General features: G+C 36.9%; 1 protein-coding gene across 1 annotated transcript in view; it reads right to left on the reverse strand.

Moving 5' to 3' along the window:
• CDH12 (cadherin 12, type 2 (N-cadherin 2)) overlaps nt 1–27,939 on the reverse strand; it is an 868,078-nt gene that overhangs the window by 147,184 nt on the left and 692,955 nt on the right. Inside the window, exon 6 of the mRNA XM_006876219.1 lies at nt 12,631–12,818. Within this exon, the coding sequence (XP_006876281.1) occupies nt 12,631–12,818 (188 nt within the window). The remainder of the gene's footprint in view (nt 1–12,630; nt 12,819–27,939) is intronic.

The following is a 27,939-nucleotide window of genomic DNA, read 5'->3' on the forward strand; positions in this document are numbered from 1 at the left end:
ACTTGAAAGGACGAGCAGACCAGCCTGGAGTGGCTAGAAGAACAGAAGATACTTCTTGAAAGAAAGACTTACAGGAAAAATACAAAACAATAGAGGCAGATGGACTGTTACTACAAGAACAAACAAATTGCTTGCCCAGGAAACATCAAGGCAAGTGGTCGGATCCCCTCAATTCAAACCCCCTTCCAAGACTAAGACTCAACGGAAATACGTGCTCTGATTGGTGACCACACACATCGCCGATGGGGGAAATGGGGTAAAAGCAGCAATGAAGCAGCAAGCTAAGCCCTACAATGTTCGATGGGCTTCTGTGGACCCAGATGGGGACCTAGTTGTCCAGCAGTGTGGGGAGACCTGGGGACTCTTGGGCCCAGAGTCAGTGGTGTGGCCACAGAGGACTAGAGTGGAGAGTGAAACTACCAGCTGATAGGAAGAGAGGGCATATGCACAAGAACACCCACACTTGCAGCTGGTACCCACTTGACCTGGCCTCGATGACTGGATGATCAGAGCTCAACCAGGAGAAGAAAGAAGAGGAAAAAAAAGAGTAATCGATACAATTTGATGAACTTGTCCTACACCTATGGATGCAGTAACCCAAAAGAGGGAATAAATCCTTGCAGCAAGAAACATTCCAACCTCCTCCACACAGAGTAGACAGAGATGGGCAACTTGGACATTGGATACCCAAATGGCAGGGTGGGGAGGGGGCGGACTAAAAAGGCAAGAAGTGATTGACCTACAAGCTTTCAAGAGGGAACCTAGATCTAGGGAGCATGGAGAAATACAGAATCTCCAGTGAGTACTATCCAATCTGTCTAGGCGGAGCTGATGAAATGAAATGCAGATGGGTCACTTGTGATACAATAGTGAATAATTGTTATCAGGACTGATTGTGAGTGTTGGAAATGTAAAGGTAGACATTTTATAGCAAGGAAGGGAGTGATTAACTCTCGGGACTTTGGATCCAGAGAGGGACTGTGTGCTGAAGACTTTGGGGGGGGGGCAGTGTACGGGGCAGTTTTATAAGGGTATATCCTTTGGTCAGTTGATGATGCATACAGGGGATTGGAACCATGGCAATGAAATGATATACGGTGGAATGAATGTAAAACTAAAGTTCTCTAGTGTATAATATCATATAATTCACAATAAAACATTTAAAAAATAAAAAAAGAAATAATTCATTAAGAAACTCATGTGGGTAGGACTTCAAATGTAGTACATTTAGTTACCAAGATGCTATGGATTTGGAGTAGTTTGAAAGCAATCTATGTACGTGTTTTGTGTGCGTGTTCCTAAGGTAAAATAGAAGATGTGTGCTTGCCCTTTATCTTATAAACAATGAGAAATAAGAAGAGGGTTTAAGTGTGAGAATAAAATGAACAGATTTTGTGTTTCTCTTAGAAGAAAGGGTAAGCTGAAGGAAGATAAGTATGAGATTTGAAGAAAGGTCACTATGCTCTCGTTAGCTGCCATGGAATTCCACCCCCACATGCTGTCAAGGAACTATGAGGCACACTATTAAAAGAAGAATGGGACATTCTGTATTATGTTCTGAAAAATTAATGACTCGGCTTTTTTTGTGCAATTAGACCAGAGACAAGCAATGAGTAACGAATCAGAGCCACACACACACAGACACACAGACACACACACACACACACACACACACACACACACACAATATCTATGACTTTTGGTTTAAGGACTAATTAAAAGGTGTTATCCAGAAACAGGTGTTTCTGGATAACACCTTTTAATTAGTCCGACTGATTGGAAGAGATCAATATCTATGCCCATTCCAAAAAGAGGTGACCTAACGGAATGCGAAAATCATCAGACAATCTCTTTGATATCTCATGCCAGTAAAGGTTTTGCTAAAGGTAATACAGAAACGGCTACAATCATACACTGACAGAGAACTTCCAGAGGTTCAAGTTGGAATCAGAAGAGGCTGTGGAATGAGAGATATCATTGCTGATGTCCAATGGATCTTGGCTGAAAGCAGAGAATATCAGAAAGATGTTTACCTGTGCTTTATTGACTACACACAGGCTTTTGATTGTGTGGATCATGACAAGCTATGGACAACATTTAGAAGTATGAGTATTCCAGAACACTTAATTGTACTTCTGAGGAATCTGTACCTGGACAAAAAGCAGTTGTTCGAACAGAGCATGGGAACACTGAATGTTTTAAATTTGGGAAAGGTGTGCGACAAGGTTGTATTCTTTCACCATACTTATTCAACCTGTATGCTGAGCAAATAATACGAGAAGCTGGGTTCTATGAAGAAAAATGTGGCGTCAGGATTGGAGACTCATTAACAACCTGCAATATGCAGATGATGCAACCTTGCATGTTGAAAGTATCTGATGAAAAACAAAGAGCTCAGCCTTCTATATGGGTTACATCTCAGTGTCAGAAAACCAAAGATTCCCACCACTGGACCAATAAACAACATGCTTATCAATGGAGAAAAGATTGAAGTTGTCAAGGACTTCATTCTTCTTGGATTAACTATCGACACTCGTGGAAGCAACAGTCAAGAAATAAGATGATGTATTGCATTGGGCAAATCTGTTGCTCAGGAACTTTTTAAAGTGTTGAAGGGCAGAGATGTCATCTTGAGGACTAAGGTGTGCCTGACCCAAGCCATGGTATTTTCAATAACCTCATATGGATGTGAAATCTGTACGGTGAATAAGGAAGATTGTAGAAGAATTGATGCCTTTGAATTGTGGTGTTGGAGGAGAATACTGAAAGTGTCATGGACTGCCAAAAGAACCAATAGATGTGTTTTGGAAGAGGTGCAGCCAGAGTGCTCCTTGGAGGCCAGGATGGCTAAGCTTCATCTCTCATAATTTGGACATATTGTCAGGAGGGAACAGTCACTTGAGAAGGATGTCATGCTGGGTAAGATGGAGGGTCAGAGAAAAGAGGAAGACCCCAACGAGATGGATCAGCCAGGTGGCATCATTGATTGCATCAAGTGTGGCAGCGGTGGTGGGGTTGGCCCAGGATCGGACACTGTTTCGTGCATGGGGTTGCTATGAGTCGGTTCCGACTCGATGGCACCTGACAACAACAACATCCAGAAAGGAGGAAACCAGAATTAGCCCATTTTTGTTGGGGAAAGAGAAGAAATTTGGTTTCAGACATGTTGAATTAGAAGAGACTATGACATAGACAGTTGAAAATGTCTACCAAATGGTAGAACAATCTTCATTATGTTATGTCCACTCGGGAAGGATTTAGAGTAGATGATTGGGTGATGGTGGTGGTAATGATTGTGTGCCATTGATTCAGTTCCAACTCCTAGTAACCCTATAGGTATTTTTGTTGTTGTTAAGTGCCATCGAGTCGATTCCGATTCATAGTGACCCTGTATAGGTTCTCCAAGGAGCAGCTGGTAAGCTTGAACCATCGACCTTGCAGTTCAAGCTACTTTGCTGTCTGACATAATAGCCCACAGCACCACACCAGGACTCCGTTTGTTGTTGTTGTTAAGTGCCATTGAGTTGGTACCGACCCATAGCGACGTTATGCATGGCAGAACGCTGCCCCATTCTGGGCCAACCTCACTACTGTTGCCACGCTTGAGTCCATGGATGCTGCCACTTGGCCAATCCATCTCGTTGGGGGTCTTCCTGTCTTTCTCTGTCCTTCCACTTTATCAAACATGATATCATTTTTGACAACTTCCAGTTTCCCCAGATTTATACTTCGTACATTCCATGTGCTGTAAATATTTACCTCATCAAACTCACACGGAACATCTGGTAGATTCAAAATGCTGACCTTGTGGTTTGTAGCCACCCAACTGCTAACTCATTTATTAACAAGGCTCCTTTGATGACAAGGTATGTTGTTGTGTTTGCCGTTGTTGTTGTTGTTAAGTGCTGTTTCATCAGTTTTGACTCATAGGAACCTTTCTAGGGTTTCTGAGTGACTAGTAGGTTTGAACCACTGACATTTCAATTCACTTTTGCAATCCTTTGTACTATACTGCAGCACCACACCAGAACATCTGGTGCAACTAGGTATGGTGTAAAAAAAGGTGAAGCCTAAAATTCAGGAACACAGAAACCTATTCTTTACAAAACCAAATAAATATCATCAAATATATTTATTTAAAAATGTAAATGTTATAGTGGCTAAAATAACATTTTAAACTACATAAACTGAGGTGCATCTATGATAGTATAAATTCAACCAAAATTTTGTCCCTTTTCTTCATGTTATTCAAGAATTGACCACATGATGGTGCTGTGTTACCAAGTCATTTGATGTGGATTCACTGCAATTTGTGCAATTTGTTAGGATTGCAAAAAGAAAATGAGTTTTACTAAGTAACTGAAAGTGAGTTCAATATAATTGTCCAATGGGACTATCTGAAAATTTACCCTATTTATTAGAGTCCTTATGATGAGTAAAACCTTTTATGTTTTACATTTTTTAGGAAAATACATTTTTGCATTGGAGTCGATGTGTTCAAGCAGTTATATTAATTTGAAATGAAAAAAAAAAAAAAATTCCAACTAACTTGTGGTGCTGTAGGATGAGCATTGTGCTGCTAACTTAAGGTCAGCAATTCAAATGCACCAAATGCTCCTTGGAAACTGTATACATGGTCGTTGTAGGTCAGAACGAACTCAACAGCACTTAACAAGAAGAACAAAAAGTGAAGTTCATTTGAAATGACAAACTACTGGCAACTAATATGTTACTAATAGAGCAGATTGTAAATTAACTTTGGTTAACTCCAAAAAAATTTTCACTTACTTGAAAGTAGGATATGTTCACCACTTTTTATTTGAGAGAGCTGTCTTCTTTATTCTTGATATTGTTGTTAGGCGCTGTTGAGTTGGTTCTAAGCGTAGTGACCCCATGTGCAACAGGACAAAACACTGCCTTGTCCTGTGCCATCATCAATTGAGTTAGGCTTGAACTCATCTTTAATTCTTAGCAGTCCTTAATAATTATTTTATTAGAAAGGCAACTGACGTATTCTAAAAATAATTCAGGATATTAAAACTGGTCCTTTGCATAACTGAAGTATTAACCCTACTATTTAAATCACTTAGATTTCTTAATCCCTGCTATCATAGTGTGTTATGCACAGTGCTGCTATCTGCAAGGTCAGCAGTTCAAATCCACAAGCCGCAACAAGAGAGAGAGAGAGAGAGATGAGGCCTCCTGCTCTTGCAAAATTTTGCTATGAGATTGTTATGAGTTGAAAAGCACTCAAAAGCATGCAGCAGCATCAGATTTTTATTAAGTTATAGTGACTATAGATAGATATATGGATATTTAGTCCTTGTATGCTTAAATCATGTAAATTTCTATTTTTATTTATATTCAAAAGGGGAAAAGGTCACTTCTTAAAAACATGTCTTTGACTTAACTCATCATTTACAAGTTAATTTTTTTTTTTTTTTTTTCAATTTGAAATACATATAGCTCTAAATTTAGAAGTGTGGCTCTGCAGGATAATGCCCTGGACTGAAAGGTCAGTTTGAATTGTCATGATGGTTCAAACCCAACAGCCTCTCACCAGAAATGCTATACAGGTCACTGTGAGTCAGAACTGACTTGATGGCACTTAATAACAACTAAATTTTAGATGAAGTAAAAATTTTAACAAGTTTTTTTAGGCAAATTTTAAGAAGTGTAGCTAGATACGAAGCTGAGTCAAATTATCCACACTTCGATTATATTCAAACGCCCCTCCATGTCTACAGCTGATGACAACATTGAGTGTGTATGTGCACTGTTGAATAAACTAGTGACAGTGAATTATGTGACAAATCATTAGCAAGTCAAACATGGCTATGCCTATTAAATAATCAACAACAGACTTGGGTTTCAAAAAATTTGTCTAAAACGGGTACCAAACAACTCACAGAAGAGCATAAAAAGAAGCATTTGGACACTTGCAAACAAAATTTGGACAGATACTAGAAGGAAGATAAGTTTTGTTTAAAAAAATATATTGTTACTGGTGATGAAACACGGATACATCACTGTGAGCCTGAGATTAAACTACAGGCTATAGAATGGAAACATCCTCAGTTGCCCACCAAGAAATAGTTCAAAAGGTAACCGCCAGTTGAAAAAGTGATGTTTATAGTTTTCTGGGATTCCTGAGGGCCAGTATTAGAACACTATCCGGAAAATAAAAGATTCAACAATTAACAGTGCTCCTTACAGTGAGATGCTCACTGAAGAGCTGAAGTCTAAACTTCAGGTTAAAAGCCAAGAAGTACTATTCAAGGACATTATAATCTCTTATGACAATGCACATCCACACTCCTCTGCCTATATTGTTGACACTCAGCAAAAACTTTGTTTTGAGGTGTTAAAGCATCTGCCCTATAGTCCTGATTTTGCTCCATTGGACTTTCACCTGTTTGGTTCCCTGAAAGCATCCCTTTGAGAATAAAAATTCATCTCTGATGAAGATGTAAAGCCAGTGGTGTATTTGTGGATCACAGCTGAGCTTAAACCATTTTTTAAAATAAGAGAATACAAAAGTTTGTTGACAGATGTACAAAGCATATTGAAAAGCAAGGAGATCATTTCAAAGATTGATGTATTTTTGTTTTCTAAAAATTGATTAAAGTAAATTCTACAGTCAGAGTGTGGATAATTTTTGACTCACCCTCATATAAGGAGCTTTGTTTGTATAATGGATTAGGAGTTGGGCTGATAACCACAGGGTCAGTCATTCAAATCTATCAGCTGCTCATTGGGAGAAAGATGAGGTTATCTGCTCTTGTAAAGATTTACAGCTTTGGAAACCCTATACATGGCACGCAACCATCACCTTCACCATCACCATCATTATATATATTTAATAATGTAGAGAATTAAAAATAATATTTTGATCCGTATATTAAGGTATGAGTAGAGTGAGACTACTTCTTTTAAAACCAATATCTTATACCTTGGAGAGATGTATAAAGTTTTATAATGTTATTCTGAATTCAAAGTGACACAGGGAAATAATATTCTGTCACAGTGTTCATGAAATAAATCCAAGTTAAGTAGAAAAATGCCTTTCTTCATCCTTCTGAGCTCATATAAACCTGACCATGTTTTTTATCCATTTACACTCTGCCTCCATAGAGAACCAGGGGAGAGGGAGGTAGAATATTAAAGTGACAGAAAATAAAATATTTTGAAAACAAAAAATAAGGAAGAAATGTGCTTTAGAGAACTTTAAGCAATGTTCATTTAAGTGAGGTTAAAAACAGATTTTAAAAATTCATCTCTCTGAAGACAAAGCAATATTTTTCTTCATTTCTCCATCCCATTGCAAACTGTTTGCAAAAATATTAAAATAACTGGTAATTAAGAAACAACTATTTATTCAAATATATAATACATATTTGAGGACTTTTTCCATGTTGAAAGCCCCAAAACATATATTCCTGTTGTTGTTGTGAAATGCCATCAAATTTGTTCTGACCCATAGCGATCCTGTATTGGATTTAAGAGGAGCAACTGGTGAGCTTGAACTGCCAACCTTCTGGTTCAAAAGACTTTGCTGTCAGGAGCATTAACCCACAGCGCAACACCAGGATTCCACATATTCCTGTTTGGATTCCTAATTCCTGTATGAGTTTGATTTTACATCTCACTGCTTTGCAATTCTATGCTGAAATATGAATGGGGAAACTTAGAAACTATTTTTAATGTAACTATGAAAACAAAAAATTACTCTTCATATTTACTGAGGTACCTTGAATTTACTTGGTATGGCTTTTCTATCCAATGTCTTCTTAATTCCCACCCAAATATTGGATTGTTTTTGTTGTGAAGTGCCACTGATTGGGTTCTGACCCAAAGCAACACTGTATATGGTTTCCAAGAATGATTGGGTAGGACCATGGAAATACGAAGGAGTCCTGGGTGGCCTTGTGGGCTAATGTATCAGACTGCAAAGTCATTTGAACTGCAAGGTCAGTGGTTCAATCTCACCAGCTGCTTCTTGGAAACCCAATACAGGATTACTATGGGTCAGAATTGACTCGATGGTACTTAACAACAATATGCAAATAAGATATACAGAATTTTAAGACTGGGATTGGATCGTTTTGTCACATTGTTGTTTTAGGTGTCATTGAGTCTGTACCGACCCTATGCATAACAGAAGGAAACACTGCCCATTTCTGGGCTAATCTCACAGTAGTTGCCAAGCTTGAGCCCATTGAGGCTGCCACTTTGCCAGTCCATCTTGACAGGGGGTCTTCCTCTTTTTCTCTGACCAAATATGATACCTTCTCTAAGTTTGGCCATCTTGGTCTCAAAGGAGCACTGTGGCTGCACTTCTTCCAACAGAGATCTGATGGCTCTTTTGGCAGCCCATGGTACCATAACTCAAAAACATCAATTCTTCTACAGTCTTCCTTATTCACTGTCCAGATTTCACATGCATATAAGGTTATTGAAAATATATGGCTTGGGTTAGGCGCACCTAAGTCCTGAAGCTAACATCTTTGCTCTTCAACACTTTAAAAAGGTCTTGTGCAGCAGATTTGCCTAATACAATACACCATTTGATTTTTTGACTGCTGCTTTCATGAATGTTGATAGGTGGTCCAAGAAAAATGATGTCCTTGACAATTTTAATCTTTCCTCTGTTGATCAGATTGTTGTTTATTGGTCCAATGGTGAGGAGTTTAGTTTAGTTTTTTTACACTGAGATGCAATCCATACAGAAGTCTGTGGTCTTTGATTTTTATCAGTAAGTATTTTAAGTTCTAGTCACTTTCAGCAAGCAAGGTTATATCATCTGCATATCTCAGGTTGTTAATGAGGCTTCCTCCAATCCTGATGTCACATTTTTCTTCATACAACCCAGCTTCTCAGATTATTTGCTCAGCATACAGGGTGAATTACTATAGTGAATGTACATACTTGCAGCTGTCTCTGTATTACCTTTATTAAAACTTTACTCACATGGATTATCAAAGATATTGTCCAATGATTTCTGCATTCCATTGGGTCACCTCTCTTTGGAATGGGCACAAATCTCTTCCAATCAGTTGGCCAGATAGTTGTCTTCCAAATTTCTTGGCAGAGATGAGTGAGTGCCTCCTGTGCCACTTCACTTTTTGAAAGATGTCAATTTTTATTCCATCGATTCCTGATGCCTTGTTCTTTGCCAATTCTTTCAGTGCACCTTGGACTTCCTCCTTCAGAATTACTGGCTCTTGATCCTATGCTATCTCTTGAAATGGTTGTACATCAACCATTTTTTGGTACAGTGTCTCTGTATATTCCTTCCATCTTCTTTTGATGCTTTCTGAATTGTTCAGTAATTATCCCAGAGAACCCTTCAATAACAAACATTGAAGCTTGAATTTTTAATTCAGTTCCCCCAGCTTGAGAAAGGCTGAATATGTTCTTCATTTTTGGTTTTCTGACTCCAGATATTTGCACATTTTGTTGTAATATTTGACTTTATCTTCTCCACCTGACTGTTGACATTTTCTGTTCAGCTCTTGTAACTCCTTCTTTCTTCCATATGCTTATGCAAGTTTCAGTGTCTCTTCTGACATCCATTTTGACCTTTTCTTTCTGTGTTGTCTTCTTAATGACTTTTTGCTTTCTTCCTGTATGATGTTCTTGATGTCATCCCACAACTCTTCTGGTCTTTGGTCTTTAGTGTTTAATGTATCAAATCTGTTCTTCAGATGATCTCTAAATTCAGGTGGGATATATTCATGTCATATTTTGGCTCTCGTGGTCTTTTTTTAATTTTCTTCAGCTTCAGTTTGAATTTGCATATGAATTTGTCACATAGCTAGGTTTAAAAGGAGACATCTGAGAAGCAGGAACAGATGATCAAGAAAGAAGAGCAGAGTGTGAGATCCCTACCTAGAAAAGCAGCAACAGCAGAGTTTGTAGCAGTGGTGACTACATGGAGTGGCTGTAGGTCTCTAGACCCATGGACTGAGTAAAACTGTTTGTCTATGTTAAGGAGGCTGATTAGCAGAATATGCCTTTGGTACATTTACAGACTGACTAAAGAATTTGAGAATATGTGGATGAGAGGCCGAAGACAAAAATGAGGTTTGCCTGCAGTATAACTGGAGAACTGCTGCATCTTAAGTTGTTTGTTGATACTGAATTATACTCTGTCCACTTCCCTAATAAACCCCATATCATGAGTATTGTTATAAGTTCTGTGTGTCCATTGCAATGGATTACCAAACCCAGATGTAAAGCAAAGAGTACTTGTTCCCCCTTGTGAAGTCAGAGCAAGTCAGATATTGATCTCACATGGTTCTTGCAGTTACATATATATTTATTATTATATCTCTATTTCTTCTAAAATTCTTAAAGACAAGTTCAAGCAAAGGATTTCTGAAAACATACCACATTTAATTTTCTCAATTAAAAAAAAATCAAAAACTCTGTTTTTAAAGAACTGAGTTTACTTAAATATTTTCTTTAATTTTTCAAGGGTTTATTTAACAGAATGCTTGTTCACTATTTTATTTGCATGGAAGTGTACTGAAACATTGAAACATTTACTTATGAAGATCAGAAAGCACAACCTTTGATATGGATTGCCTCTCAATGTCAAGAAAACAAAAATCCTCACCACTGGACCAATAAACAACATTCTTCTCAATGGATAAAAGATTGAAGTTGTCAAGGACTTCATTCTTCTTCGATCAACTATCAACACTCGTGGAAGCAGCAGTCAAGAGATCAGACGTTGTATTGCACTGGGCAAATCTGCTGCACAGGAACTTTTTGAAGTATTGAAGAGCAGAGATGTCAGCTTGAGGACTAAGGTGCACCTGACCCAGGCCATGGTGTTTTCAATAGCCTCAAATGGATGTGAAAGCTGGAAGTGAATAAGGAAGATCATAGAAGAATTGATGCCTTTGAGTTGTGGTGTTGGAGGAGAATACTGAAAGTGCCATGGACTGCCAAAAGAACCAATAGATCTTTTTTGGAAGAAGTGTAGCCAGAGTGCTCCTTGGAGGCCAGGATGGCTAAGCTTTGTCTCTCATACTTTGGACATATTGTGCGGAGAAAACAGTCGCTTGAGAAGGATGTCATGCTGGGTAAGGTGGAGGGTCAGAAAAAAAGAAGAAGACCACTAACGAGATGGATTAACCAGGTGGCATCATTGATGGAATCAAGCGTGGCAGCGGTGGTGAGGTTGGCCCAGGATTGGACGTTGTTTCGTTCTGCTGTGCATGGGGTCGCTATGAATCCGTCCGACTCAATGGCACCTGACAACAACATACTTTCATGTTTCATCAATCAGATATCACCTGTGATATACATACATACACTCTCTAGCATACTTGTATAAAATAGTTTTTAAATTTTGTTGAAAACATTTCATCCTGAGTAGCTTTTAAAATTTTTATTAGATAGAGTTATTAAGTTACAATTTTCTTTTCCAAAAGAATAACAGAAACATAAGTAGGAACTCTAATTATTTAGATACTAAATCAAATTACAGGACTTGGAGTAAAATTCATATATTGTATTCTTGTTATTAAGTGACTTCGAGTTGGTTCTGACTCATAATGATCCTGTATAGGGTTTCTGAGGAGCAGCTGGTGGGTTCGAACTGCCAATCTTGTGCTTCAAAGTCCAGTGCTGATCACTAGAAGTCCAAAATATTCTACTAGGTGCTATAATATACCAGATGAGCAAAATATGTATAAACATATAATTTGGATGTTCTTTAAAAGCAAGACAGCTTCGCAACATATCTCACAATCTTTGATGCTACCAACTTCATGTTTTAAATTTCCATCAACTCCTTCCTGGATAATTTCTATAGTCTTCTATCTAATCTTGCTTCTCTCCTTATCTCATAATCATTATTTTTCCCAGCGTATCTGGAGAGATTCCTTGAAAAAAGTTTTTTTATATTTGAACAGAGCATTGAACTTCCAGCTCATGTTCTAATCCCAAGCTCCTGATGTGGCTACTACTAAGCTGTCCTGACATCCTTTCTTCTCTTCTTTGACTTTATCTTTGTCTACACTTCATTAACTGTATTCTATCCTCAGGAGCTCCCTTGCCCAGAAGCCATGGCCTCAGAAATATTGCTATTACTGTTCATTCTTTATGAAACACACATCCCCTCATTCTTTAGTTCTTTGCTTCAGGTCACAGTCACATTCACAGAAAAGTTATAAATAGGTCAAAACTTGAAGAGCTGGAATTCAATTCAGGTTCTTACATTTACATTAAATATGTTTTCTATTCTTATAATAATAATTTAAAATTGATATTAAACTTTGATAAGGTTTTAAAAAATAATGTTAATCTAATTAATAGAGCTGGACATTGCGATTTCACAGTCCTAATGACTCAGAGAATAATGAGTCTACAGATAGAAATACCTCATCATTATATACCTAATTCTTCTAGAACTCCTAAAGATAAATTCAAGGTAAGGATTTCTGAAAGCTTACTGAATGTGTGTGTGTTTCTGAAAAAAAAAAAAAAAAATTAAAAAAAAACCTTCTGAATATGAAGAACTATTATTGAATTCAAAATATTGGTAATAAGGAAATGTTAAAATTGTCATTTTTAGTTTTCATTCTTTCTCTTCTATCTAAAAGTTTGTCTATGTACCTTTTTCAATTTGATGACTCCTTCTTGTGTATCCTCATCTGTGACGATGTCAAACAAATTTCCCCCATCTCCTGGCACAATATTGTATTCAATTTCTGCATTTTTTCCAAAATCAGGATCCACAGCTCTTATTCTTCCAATAGCTGAGCCCACAGGAGAAGACTCAGGAACTTTCAGATGGAAGATGCCTGACAAGACATACATAGTGTACATTGGTGGTGAGTTATTGAGGTATTTAGTAAGATTATCAGGCCTAAAATACAGTCTCTAGAAAATAAATCAAATTATAACACAATCGTGTAAAATCAAAGGCAATTTGCTGTCCAGTTAAGGATTACGACTATAAATAGTAACTTCCCTCTTCACTAATATGTTGTGCTCAATAATTTTAATTAGGTATTATATACAGAAAAGAATACATTAAAATCAAATTACTTTGAAGAATTAATTCATATGCTTGCAGCAAAGCATCAAAGGTTACCAAATCATAATGTAAAGGTGGAAATACCAATGAACTTAACTGTCATCAATATGACAGAATTCCAGATGCATGAGATTGATAGATAAATAGATAAATAGCTAGATAGATAGCAAGATACAGGCATACAGACATACATAAATATACAAAGTTGTTGCTGTTAAATGCCTACCAGTCGATTCCGACTCATAGCGACTTTGTATAGGGTTTCTGAGGTGCGCCTGGTGAGCTTAGACCACCTATTCTGCAGTTCAAACCAAACCTGCCATCCAGTACATTGACTGCAGCGACACACCAGGACAGGTATCCTAAAACTATTTATTTCAATAAATATAAATCATTATGGCAAATATGACTCAAAATAATTGTATAGTTCAACCAAAATTTAAATCTATAATGAATTTTAAGATATTATATTATAGATTAAGATTCAATTTATGTTTGATATATTTTTACTAAGAATTTGCTAGTTATTTTCACGATATATACAGTTCCCTCATTTTGTTTTTTTTTAACATTTAAGAGGAAACCAAAACTCATATTATTAAGTATATTCTGACACATTGTTGTTGTTGTTAAGTGCCGCTGAGTTGGTTCCGACCCATAGCGACCCTATACAAGGTTTCTGAGGAACGACTGGTGAGCTTGAATCGGTGACCTTGCAGTCTGAAAGGCTTTGCGGTCTGGCGCATTAATCCACAGCGCCACACCAGGACTCCTGTGACACATTGTTGTTGTTGTTGTCAAGTGCCGTCGAGTCAATTCCAACCCATAGCGACCCTGTATAGGGTTTTCGAGGAGCAGTTGGTGAGCTTGAACATCTGACCTTGCAGTTCAAACGGCTTTGCAGTCTGACGCATTAACCCGTAGCACCACACCTCTGACACCTTAAGAGGGGTTAAAAAATGCTTACTTTTACCACAAATGAGCGTTTACAGCACTGTGATTTTGGTATTGAATCAGAAAAACGTGGAAACAACTAATCAGGAAGTTTCATATGCAAGTGAAACAAGCACACACTGTTGATTTGCTGCTTCCGGTCTTTATACATATATATTTTGTTGAATTTTCCCATGTTTGCATAGCAATATTATAGAGATTTGTACATGTGTAACTATATCAATTAGTATTTTTAATGAAGTAATAATGAAATGAGAAGAGAAAGAATAAATTTTAAAAGCTTCTGCTCAGTTATTAATAATGAGTAATGTAGTAATTTAATGTAAACAATATTTGATGAAACAATTTTGTTGTTCATATTCACATGACCTAAGTCAAGTTACACTTAAGCAATTCACAACAATATTAATCATCTGTGACTCTATTATTAAAAGGGATAATAAATGTTACTAATTATCCCATATGAGCAGGTATGGGAGGAGGCCATGATGGGGAATGGACAGTGACACTATGAATTAATGCGCTGTGACATTATCCCTTGTAATATCAGTGCAGTGTACTGAATTTCCACATAGGCAAAGCAACTGCAACAATTCTTTGGTTCTAAACTTGTAGTTATAGCTATAGAAATTACATTAGAAAGGCTTTTTAACATATATGGTGCATGGTGAAGCTCATTCAACAAACCACATTACAATATCAGAATGATTTGTACCAACAGTGTATGAGAAAACAATTAATCACATCCTGTGATCTCTTTCCAAACACAGTTTTGTTCATTCCTGATTATTGTTAGGAATCCTGCAGTTCTTTCACCTTAAGTTTCACAATTTGATTACATCCATAGCTCTGGAAGCAGTTGAACTTACCATGTGTGTTAAAAAAAAAAGAAAAAGAAAAAGAAAGAAAAACAACAACAACAACAAAACAAAAAATTAAAAGACAGTATTTGATGCTATAATTATAGTTAAATCACCTATTTGTAACCAATATATACAGCACATATTTTGCTTTGAGAAGGATAAATACTCATCTGTATCTTCTCTGGTTAGAGGTATCTTTCACAGAAGCTAAAAAATAATGATTTATAAGTAATTAATTTAACCAACTAAGGTCTCTCTTCATTGAAGACTTTAGGTGTCTTCTTATAGGAATACAAATTACAGCCTAGCAGGAAAGGACAGGAAAGAGGGATGAATGGGAAAAAAGGAGATCAAGGAAGGAGGAAGAGAGCGGTTACATTAATCTTATGAAACAAAATGTATACATATTATTGAATGGAAAACTAATTTACACAATGCATCCAAGGTCAATGGAGCAGCAGTTGTTCAGGGATAAAGCTCAGAAGGAAGAAAGGGATAGAAAAGAAGGACCAAGGGAAATGATCAACATAGGAAGAATGCTGTTACATTGTGAGGAATGCAATCAAGATCCCCAAACAGAATTATTGAAGAGAAAGCCAATTTGCTCTGTAAACTTGGATCCAAATAACAATTTTAAAATATCTGGAATCAAAGAACAAATTTAAGAGAATAAATGAATCAATTAGTCCTTCATGGAAAAAACATGCTTAGTAGCAATGTTGTTATGGACACATTGTTGTTGCTGTAAGGGCCCTTGAGTTGGATCTGACTTACAGCAATCCTGTACAGGGTTTTGGTAGCATAGTGGTTATTAATCGGGCTGCGAACTGCAAGGTCAGGAGTTCGAAACTACCAGCTGTTCCACGGGAGAAAGTTGCTGCTTTCTGCTCCCATAAAGATTTACAACCTCAGAAACCCTGTACAGGGTACCCTCACTATGAGTCGGAACCGACTCTACAGCACATAACAACAACAACAGGGTTTTGGAGAAGTGGCTGGCGAGTTTGAACTGCCAATTTTGCAATTACAGTCCAATACTTATACTATATCACCACACCAGGAGTCCATAAAGATATTGTTGTTGTTAAGTGCCATCAAGTCTGTTCCAATCGATAGCAATCCTGTATAGAGTTTCTAAGGAGCATCTGATGAGCTAGAACTGAAGACCTTGAGTTTTAAACCGACTTTGCACCTTAACCTACAGTGCATACCAGGACTCCATATTGATGTTGGCTGTTATATAAACACTGTAAAAAAAAAGTCTCTTAAAAATTAGTCCCAGTGATCAGTCAAACTGGCCACTTCTAATAGACAATGACTTTACTTCAGTAGGTTTTATTTTCTAAAGACTTAGCACAGTGCCTGGAATATGGAAATGTTCAATATTTGCTAAACTTAGAGCAAGGTTTGAACTTGAGGCAATTAGAGCAAAGAGGGTCAAATGATAATATCAATAACAGTCAATTGTATTGTTTTCCTATTGTCTATAAAAGAATGAAGGGAAATGCTCAAGGGGAGTCTGTGGTTTCTAATAATTTGGGAGAAGCAAAACTTAATGCAATCTTTGCAACCTACAGTCTTTTGATCCTAAGTGTTTCACAATAGTCAGGTTTGTCCACAATCTGTTTACTTTTTTTTTTTTTTTTCAAATAATAAAGTTATCAAGTATAACCAGCTACTCTAAAAATTGGAATTTTTGTTTCAACATATCTAAGTTTTGCTTATATGTACATTTTAGTCTGAATACTTATCTGAATGGCATCAGATAATGCTTGCTATAGATGGACAAGTTCCATTTTCCAGAAAATATACTAAGGCACTAGGTTTTTGGTTTGTTTGTTTTACAAACGCAAATTTATTTTATGAGAAAAATCGCAAGAAATATGAAGAGAGCTTTCCTCTGTAGTACTCTATCAAAATAGGACAAATAAAAATGTATCTATTTAAGTGTTGCAGTGTAAACTGTGCACATAAATGGTTTTCATATTTAATGGCTTTGGAAAACTCATGGTAAAAGGAGATAGTTCCATTGTCAAAAAACTTGACTCACTAATAATTCACAAGCAAGAGTCTTCATGTCCACTCCAATTTACATGAAATGAGAATGGAGCAGGAATATACCATTTACACAATACATAAAACACAGATTTAAATAGTACTGCATTTCTTTCCTTTATAAGGCACACATACACTTTAGTAAGGTGAAAGGCACTCAAATTCATTAAGACAAGTATTTCACAATAAAATAGTGTAGCTGATAATACAGTCTTCAGAATATGGAACAAGTCAGAGAAACTATGCATTAGTCATGTCAGATTGTTTAGGTTCCATTGGTTTATTTCCAATGACTTGACATTTTATCATTTCTAGAAACTCAAAAGCAATAAAGACAGGGTCATTCAGATTAATTCAAAGCTCTGAAGTAATCTTCAGCTATGCCAAATAGGATGGCTTATGATGTACTATGTAATTACATTGCCATCATATTCTAGGCGTCCCACTTCTGAAGCGTATGAAACATCTTAATGACACTACCTGTACAACACAGATTAAGAAATAAAACAGTTGACAAGAAATTCTTCACAGAGTCAAAAAGAATATGTACTTACATATTCATCAAGTACACACATTTTGCTCAACAAAAATGACTGTTTCACCATGGAAAACTGGAGTACTTTGAACTTGAGTGGAATTTTATTAAGAAAATTTTGTAACTTCCATTTTATAATGTTCTCTTTTAATAAAAATGCCCAAGTATCTGCTACTTACTTATAGTGTAAGTGGGCATCTTCTTAGTAAATATATAATTTGCAAAATGATAGTTTGTTTATACTATAATTATTAGGACTTAAACTATGGTGGTTGTGGGAAGACATTCATTCATTCACTGCTCCCAAATGAGAATTAATAAATGATAAACATTTTAATTTTTTTTCTTTGAAGAAATTTCTAGTTGTTGATAAAGGGACCAAAAGTGATATCTTCCCTCAAAAAAATATAAATTAATATACAAGAATGTATTTGGCTAGTGATAAAGATTTAAAATACCCTTGGCATAGCTTCCAGAATCACTGCAAATCACACACCACCACAGTTGACAAACTGACAGACAAGTGGTGGCTGACAGACATACAATAAACAACATTCTTATAACGGAGAAAAGGTTTAAGTTGTCAAAGACTTAATTTTTCTTGGATCAACCATCAACACTCATGGAAACAGCAGTCAAGAAATCAAACAATGTATTGCGTTAGGAAAATCTGGTGCACAAGACCTTTTTAAGGTGATGAAGAGCAAAGGTGTCAGTTTGAGGGCTAAGGTATGCCTGAACCAAGCCATGATATGTTAAATAACCTCATATGCATGAGAAAGTTGTACAGTAAATAGGAAAATCATAGAAGAATTGATGTATTTGAGTTATTGTGTTGGAGGAAAATATTGAAAGTACCATGGGCTGCCAAAAGAACCAACAGATCTGTGTTGGAAGAAGTGCAGCCAGAGTTCTCCTTGGAGACCAGGATGTCCAAACTTCGTCTCTCGTATTTCCGGCATATTTTCAGGAGGGACCAGTTATTGGATCAAATATCATGTTTAGCAGGGTGGGTGGTCAGAGAAAAAGAGGACTATCCCCAGTGAGATGAATTGGCAAAGTGGCAGCATCAATGGGCTCAAGCATGGCAACAATTTTAAGCTTAGCCTAGGACCAGGCAGTGTTTTGTTCTTTTGTGCACAGGGTCACTGAGTCAGTACTGACTCCATGGCACCTAACAACAGTGATAAAGATTATATGACCAGAATAAATATTTTAAGTGAATGAATAAATGATCCTATACCAATAGCAGTACATAATCATTCAGCAATATGAGTATCAGGTAATAAGAAGGTGAATAAATCCACTACAAATTAACTTTTGAAATAAATTTTATGTAAATAGAAATAAAGAATATAAAATTACTAAGAAAAATATGCCATTGCTCAACTTTACCTAAAACTTATTTATATTCTGAAAGTTACTGATTAATAATTAATTAGGATTTAAAGACTAAATTCTAAGAAATAATGGAAACTTAAAGTAAAATCCATTTCAGATTGATAGATATTAAACATTTTTAACATCTTGGGAAAAATATCTTTGAGACCACCTAAATAGTTTATTGGAGCCCTGGTGTGGTGTTGTGGGTTAATGCTCTGTGCTGCAAAGCAGATTTGAACTGCAAAGTCAGTGGTTCAAGCTCACCAGCTGTTCCTCGGAAACCCTATACACATTCAGTATGGGTTGGAACTGACTCGACGGAACTTAACAACAATATCAAATAGATTTTTCCTTCAGGAATGACATTTACATTGAAATTTCAGAGAATAAAATGTACATTGCCACCCAACTGGTAAGTTAATGATTGTATTCACATATTGAATTCTTTAAAAAAAATGATTATAGATAGTTTTTCTACATTTTCATGTTTTTGTTGTTAAATGAGGTAAAGTCTGTTCTAGAGACTCAGTACAGTGTTTCTGAGGAATGGCTCCTGGGTTTGAACTGGTGATCATTTGTTTAACAGTCTAAAACTTATCCTCTAGCACCATACCAGGATACTTCATAGGAATACAATTTTGCTCTAGTCATATTTCACTCTTTAAAGAGTTTAAAACAAATATAGTATCATATTACATGATTTCATCCTTTTATGCAAACAACATAGCCTATTTAAGTGAGAAGGAACTTTATAAAAACTGTTTCAGCTACTTACTAGCTCTGTGATCTTGGACAAAATGTTAAGTCTTTCTTTTCCTGATAATATAAAATTGAAATTATTTTAATAATACTACTTATCTGATAGATTTGTTTTTGAAAAGGCAGACACTTACAGATTAATATGTGACTAATGGTGTCCTGGTATGGTGCTGTGGGTTAATGCGCCAGACTGCAAAGCCATTTGAACTGCAAGGTTGGTGGTTCAAGCTCACCAGTTGCTCCTCGGAAAACCTATACAAGGTCGCTATGGGTCGGATCTGACTTGATGGCACTTAACAACAATAAGAACAATGGTGTCCTGGTGTGATGCTATGGGCTAATGCGCTGGACTGCAAAGTTGGTTTGAACTGTAAGGTGGGCGGTTTAAGCTCACCAGATGCTCCTTGGAAACCATATACAAGGTCACTATGGGTTGGAACTGACTCTCTGGAGGGGTGCTATGGGTTGGAGCAGACTCTCTGGCACTTAACAATAACAATATGCTATATATGGAATGTTGTTAAGTGCCGTCGAGTCGGTTTCGACCCATAGTGACCCTGAAAGGGTTTCTGAGGCTGTAAATCTTTACAGGAGCAGAACGCGTAGTGGTTATGAATCGGGCTGCGAACCGCAAGGTCAGCAGTTCGAAACTATCAGCTGCTCCGCGGGAGAAAGATGAGGCTTTCTGCTCCCGTCAAGATTTACAGCCTCGGAAACCCTGTTCAGGGTCGTTATGGGTCGGAACCGACTCGATGGCACTTAACAACAACATATATGGAATGCTGGTGTGGTGCTGCAGGATAGTCACAGGACTGCTAACCATAAGGTCTGCTAATCACAAGGTCTGCGGTTCAAACCCACCAGCCACTCCTCTGAAATCCTATACAGGATTGCTATCAGTAGGAACCAATTCAATTGTATTTCACAACGGCATGTTATATAAGAGTACTAGTTAATTTTGCAGGAGTGTTTTGTAGATTATCTCTCTCTATTGCATTAATTTCCTAGTGCTGCTATAAGAGTTTACTACAAACTGGGTTTTCACGTGACAGGAGTTTCTTCCCTCACAGTTCTAAAGTTAGGAGTCTGAATTCACCGTGTGGGCAAGGCCATGCTCTCTGTGAGGCGTTAGGGAGACAATGCATTGCCTTTTTTTTAGTTTCTAGTGTTTCTAGTGATCCTTCATGCAACTTGGTTTGTATACAGATCACTTGAATCTCTGCCTCAGTTATTGCATGAAATTCCGTTTCTCTGTCCATCTCTTCTCTAAGGACAACAGTCCTTTTGGATTAGAGCACCTTGTAATGAGTCCATCTTAACTGATGGTCTCTACAAAGATTTTTCCCAATGAGACCACATTCACAGGTACCAGAGATAGCAGCACCAACATATCTTTTTTGGGGACACACTTCACCCCATAAACCAAAACACTCCTACAGTACTGGCAGTAGAAAACTGTCTGGAGATGAGAGAAAGGAAGGTGTGAAAAGAGTTTTGAAGAAGTTATTTAATTTTAACTTAAATGTTTTTCATATCTTAAAAACTGGAGGATATAGGAATTAAATATATTTTTGTGTGTGAAGAACATTTTTTGCCCTTCATTTCCTTAAAAACCTGAGGCTATGAGTATTTTCAGTAAGCCTAAATTAAAGTAATAGAAATATAGTCCATAAAGAAAAAAATCATCCTGATAACAGAGTTGGCTTCAAGCTGGATTCCAGTTAATCATGCTAAACACACAATGGGTGAAATTTCTCTGTCATAACAGAGAAATTCATTCTTAGAGTGAAACTAGAATGAAAAAAAAATTCTTTTTTGAAAGTGTAAGCATCAAAATTGTTACCAAATCAGTTGCATTGCTTCACTTCTGAGAGAATACAATTGCTAAGTCTAGAATTCATTAATTAACCATATAAATAATCATAACATTAAGGTCAGCTCTTCTTTGAGGAAACAGTTCTCCCCTAGTCAGATTTTGAGTAGCTCTAACCTGGAGGTTCATCTTCTGGCACTATATCAGAAAATGTACAGCTGCTGTTTCTAAGATTTCCACTGACCTGTTGTTTTTCTAGATTGGCATGTCCTTCCTTGTAGATCTAAGCTGTGAATTTCTGCCGACACCTGTCCATCTGCTGGTATTTGAAATACTGGTGGAATATGTCCAAGAATCATCGCTATATGTAAGCTACCACAGAATGACAAGCTTATAGATGAATAGCAGGATTGTTCTTATGGCATTGCTTTTTAAAATAAATTATACTGGGAATCCAAAACAATCCATTTCTAAATGAGTTATGAACCATAACAATATTTTTTGTTGATTACAAATATTTATGCCAACAAATGTGGAAGACAACTATCTGACCAACTGATTGGAAGAGATCCATATTCATGCCCATTCCAAAGAGAGGTGACCCAATGGAATGCGGAAATCTTCGGACAATATCTTTGATATCCCATGCGAGTAAGGTTTTACTGAAAGTAATACAGAAATGGCTATAATCATACATAGACAAGGGACTTCCAGAAGTTCAAGCCAGATTCATAAAAGGCCATGGAATGAGGGATATCATTGCTGATGTCTGATGGATCTTGGCTGAAAGCAGAGAATATTAGAAAGATGTCTACCTGTGCTTTATCGACTACACAGATGCTTTTTTTGATTGGTGGATCATGACAAAATTGTGAAGTATGAGGATTCCAGAACACTTAATTGTGTTGTTTGAACAGAACATGGGAACACCAAATGTTTTAAAATTAGGAAAGGTGTATGACACAGTTGTATTCAGTCATCATACATATTCAACCTGTATGCTGAGCAAATAATCCAAGGAGTCAGGTTATATGAAGAAAAACAAGGCATCAGGATGGGAGGAAGACTCATTAACAACCTGTGATATGCAGATGATACAACCTTGCTTGCTGAAAGTGAAGAGTACTTAAAATATTTACTGATGAAGATTAAAGAGCACAGCCTTCTATATGGATTACATCTCAATGTAAATAAAACAAAAACCCTCAGCACTGGACTATTAAACAACATTCTTATCAACGGAGAAAACATGGAAGTTGTCAAGGACTTCGGTCTTTGTGGATCAACTATCAACACTCATGGAAGCAGCAGTCAAGAAATTAAACGGTGTATTGCATTAGGCAAATCTGTTGCACAAGACCTTTTATAAGTGTTGAAGAGGAAAGATCTCAGCTTGAAGACTAAGGTACACCTGACCCAAGCTGAGGTATTTTCAATAACCTCATTTGCATGTGAAAGATGGACAGTGAATAAGGAAGACCGTAGAATAATTTATGTTTTTGAGTTATGCTGTTGGAGGTATTGGCAACTAACAAGGCACCAGGAATTGATGCAATAAAAATTGAAATCTTTCTAGAAAGTCAGGTGGCACATGAGGCACTCACTCATCTCGGCCAAGAAATTTGGAAGTCAACTTTCTGGAGATCTTTATTTGTGCCCATTCTAAAGAGAGGTGACACAACGGAATGCAGAAATCATCAGAAAGTCTCTTTGATAGCCCATGTGAGCAAATTTTTACTAAAGGTAATACAGAAACGGCTGCAAGCATACATTGACAGAGAACTACAAGAGGTCCAAGTCGGATTCAGAAGAGCCGTGGCATGAGGGATATCATTGCTGATGTCTGATGGATCTTGGCTGAAAGCAGACAGTATCAGAAAGTTGTTTACCTGTGCTTTATTGACTATGCAAAGTCTTTCGATTGTGTGGATCATGACAACACTGTGAAATATGAGTATTCCTGAACACTTAATTTTGCTCTTGAAGAACCTGTACATGGACCAAGAGGCAGTTGTTCGAACAGAATATGGGAACACTGAATGGTTTAAAATTAAGAAAGGTGCGCGACAAGGTTGTATTCTTTCACCATACTTATTCAACCGGTATGTTGAGCAAATAATCCAAGAAGCTTGGTTCTATGAAGAAAAACATGGCATCAGGTTTGGAATAAGACTCATTACCAGGCTGCGATATACAGATGATATCACTTTGCTTGCTGACAGTGAAGAAGACTTAAAACACTTAGTGATGAAGAACAAAGGTGACAGCCTTTGGTATGGATTGCATCTCAATATCAAGAAAACATCTCACCACTGTACCAATAAACAACATTCTGATCAGCGGAGAAAAGATTGAAGTTGTCAAGGACTTCATTCATCTATGGGTCAACTATCAACACTCACGGAAGCAGTAGTCATGAAATCAAAAACGACATATTGCATTAGGGAAATCTGCTGCACAAGAACTTTTTAAAGTGTTGAAGATCAAAGATGTCATCTTGAGAAATAAGGTGCGCCTGACCCAGGCCATGGTATTTTCAGTAACCTCATATGCAGGTGAAAGCTGCACAGTGAATAAGGAAGACCATATAAGAATTGATGCTTTTGAGTTATGGTGTTGGCAGAGAATATTGAAAGTGCCATGGGCTGCCAAAAGAACCAATAAATCTGTTTTGGAAGAAGTGCAGCCAGAGTGCTCCCTGGAAGCCAAAATGGCCAAACTTCGTCTCTCATACTTGAGACATATTGTCAGGAGGGACCAGTCTCTGGAGAAGGATATGATGTTTGGTAAGATGGAGAGTCAGAGAAAAAGAGGAAGACACCAAGCGAGATGGATTGGCAAAATAACAGCATCAATGGTTCAAGTGTCTCAATAATTGTGAGGTTGGCCTAGGGGGTCAGTGTTTCATTTTGCTATGCATAAGGTCTCTATAAGTCGGTGCCAACTTGATGGCACCTAAAAATAACATGATTCTAAAAGCTATGCCACCAGTATTTTTAATACCAGTACATTTACCCATGATGCACAGGTTTAATCCGCTCTTCCAGACAAAGATAAAATTGGAAGCAGGAGAAATGGGCTTCTCAGAATATTTAGTCATTGAAAACCTTACAAACAGCAGTGAAACAAAATCAGATAGCACAAGAGTATTTACTACTGAAATATAATGAAGAATACCAAACTATTATCAGATATATTGCCAGAAAATATGAGCTCCTCAGGTTGGAAGGCACTCAAAATTATTACTAGGAAAAAATGTCCTCATTAATTTTGATATTCTAGGCATTAGTGATCTGAAATGGACATTTTCAATTTGAGAATCACATGGTTTAGTATGTCAGAAATGACAAATTGAAGAGGAATGGCATCACATTCATTATCAAAAAGAGCATATGAAGATAAGTCTGAAATTACAACAGTGTCTGTGAAAGGATAATATCCATACACCTAAAAAGAAGACTGATGAAGATCAAGGAACACAGTCTTCAGTATGGATTGCATCTCAAAGTCAAGAAAACAAAAATCCTCACCACTGGACCAATAAACAACATTCTTATCAATGGAGAAAAGATTGACGTTGTCAAGGACTTCATTCTTCTTGGATCAACTATCAACATTCGTGGAAGCAGCAGTCAAGAGATCAGACAACGTATTGCATTGGGCATATCTGCTGCACAGGAACTTTTTGAAGTGTTGAAGAGCAGAGATATCACCTTGAGGACTAAGGTACACCTGACCCAAGCCATGGTATTTTCAATAACCTCATATGGATGTGACAGCTGGTTGGTGAATAAGGAAGATCGTAGAAGAATTGATGCCTTTGAATTGTGGTTTTGGAGGAGAATACTAAAAGTTCCATGGACTGCCAAAAGAACCAATAGATCTGTTTTGAAGGAAGTGCAGCCAGAGTGCTCCTTGGAGGCCAGGATGGCTAAGCTTCGTCTCTCATACTTTGGACATATTGTCAGGAGGGAACTGTCACTGGAAAAGGATGTCATGCTGGGTAAGATGGAGGGTCAGAGAAAAAGAGGAAAACCCCCAACAAGATGGATCAGCCAGGTGGCATCATTGATGGCATCGAGTGTGGCGGCAGTAGTGATGTTGGCCCAGGACCGGACATTGTTTCGTTCTGCTGTGCATGGGGTTGCTATGAGTCAGTTTCGACTCGATGGCACCTGACAACAGCAACAACAAAAAGAAGACTACTACATACCAGCCATTAAAGCCAGTGATAATGAAATTGAGGAATTCTTCCAACTTATTCATTCTGAAATGAATCAAACTTACAATTAAGGTGTACTGCAAATTGTTGTTAATTGGCATATGAAGGCTGAAAACAAAAAGGAAGGATCAGTGATTAGAAAATATGGCCTTGGTGATGGAAATGATGCTGGAGGTCACATGATAGCATTTTTCAAGACCAGTGACTTCATTGCAAATACCTTTTTTAATCAATATGAAAGGTGACTATACACATGTATCTGACCGGATGAAATACTACACAGGAATAAATTTGGCTCAATTTGTGGAAAGAGATGATGGAAAACTTCCATATCATCTGTCTAGATAAGATCAGGGACAAACTGTGGAACAGACCATCAATTACTCATATACAAGTTCAGGCTGAAGCTGAAGACAATTGAAACAAGTCCATGAAAGCCAAAGTATGATCCTGAATATAATGACATGAATTTAGAGATCAACTGTAGAACAGATTTCATATATTAGACAGTAAAGAATGAAGAAAAAAAGAGTTGTGGGATAACGTCAAGAAGCAAAATGTCATTAGGAATACAAGAAAGGACTCTATGGGCAAAGTATTGAATGACACATAAAGCATCAAAAGAAAATGGAAGGAATATACATAGTGGCTGTGCCAAAATAAATGGTCGATATTCAATCATTTCAAAAGGTAGCATATGATCAAAAATCAATGATCCTGAAGGAAGAAGCCCAAGGTGCACTGAAGGCATTGGCAAAGAAAAAGGTTCCAGGAATTGTTGGAATATCAATGGAAATATTTCAACAAACTTATGAAGCGCGGGAAGAACCCTCTCATGTATGCCCAGAAATTTGGAAGACAATTACTTGGCCAACTGACAGGAAGAGATCCATATCTGTGCTCAATCCAAAGAGCAGTGATCAGACACAATGCAAAAGTTATCAAAAACATCATTAATATCTTATACAAGTAGAATTTTACTAATGATAATCCCCAAATGTCTGCAAACATACACCGACAGAAAACTACCCAAGGTTCAACACGGACTCAGAAGAGGACATGGAACAACAGTTGCTACATGGACGAAAAATGTAGCAGTGTCCTTCCATAAAATGTATAGCCTTAGAAACCCTAGGGGACAGTTCTTTCAGTTGAAAGAAATGCATTAATTTTTACTTAATGTATTTACCAAGGATATTGCAATCTAGAAGTTTAAAATCTAGAAGCTAAGCATAAGGGTGTTACATGGTAAGAAAAGAAGAATAGAATTTACAGTTAGCTGTGCTCATTTTGATTATAAGAATAATTTGGATAAGTTCCATTTTGCAATGGATATTTGTTTATTAACAATTATATGTGACTGATTTCAAGATAGTAAAGAGCCAATCAAACCTGGACATGTAAGAAACTAATGACATAAATAGGAACTATGTTTTACTTAAAATAATACTTTCAGCAAATTCTTTATTTTTAAAAGTTATTGATTGAATGCATTATAAACTTTTACTCTTGAGTAATTCAATAATTTTTATGGAAAATAGTGTTATTCTTATACTATTATTAATAAATTATTTAATATATAGACATAGATATTTGTTTTATACATGAATTTATATATGCATTTTCTCTTCATTTTTAAAAACAAACCAACAAAAAACCTGTTTCTGCCAGTTCTGATTCCTGGTGACACTATGTGGCAGAAAGTTGAACTGAGTTCTATGGGACATAGTTGCTTATAATCTTTACTGAAGTTCATCAGCAGACCTTTCTTCAATGGGTGACTTTCAACCATAAGTCTTCAGGTTAATGGTGCTGTTGTTGCAGACCATTCAGTTGCTTCTGATTAATAACAACCCTGTATAGGGTTTCCGAAGAACAGGTAGTGGGTTTGAAGTGCCAGTCTTGTGGTTATCAGTCCAGTACTTATACTACATTGCCACATCAGAGACAAGCACAAATCATTTGCATCATCCAAGGATCTCTTTGCACAGATTTGTGCTTTAAACTGACAGTGTATGAACCAAGGAGTTCAGGAGCTGTTCACTGCTTGCACTGAGGACATTTTGACTGATGACTTTAATGCCTAACTTCATTTACATTATTTTTATATTACTCCTGGGATCATAACAACTTTTCCTGGGTTTAACTAATATTTACAAATACTTTGTTTACTAAAAAACTATGAAAGGTGAATACAGCCATATACATACATACATACATACATATATATATATAGTTACGAATCGGGCTGCGAACCTTAAGGTCAGCGGTTCGAAACTACCAGCCGCTCCCCGGGAGAAA

The sequence above is a fragment of the Chrysochloris asiatica genome, unplaced genomic scaffold, assembly GCF_000296735.1.
Source record: "Chrysochloris asiatica unplaced genomic scaffold, ChrAsi1.0 scaffold00366, whole genome shotgun sequence".
In the NCBI taxonomy this organism is placed as follows: Eukaryota; Metazoa; Chordata; class Mammalia; order Afrosoricida; family Chrysochloridae; genus Chrysochloris; species Chrysochloris asiatica.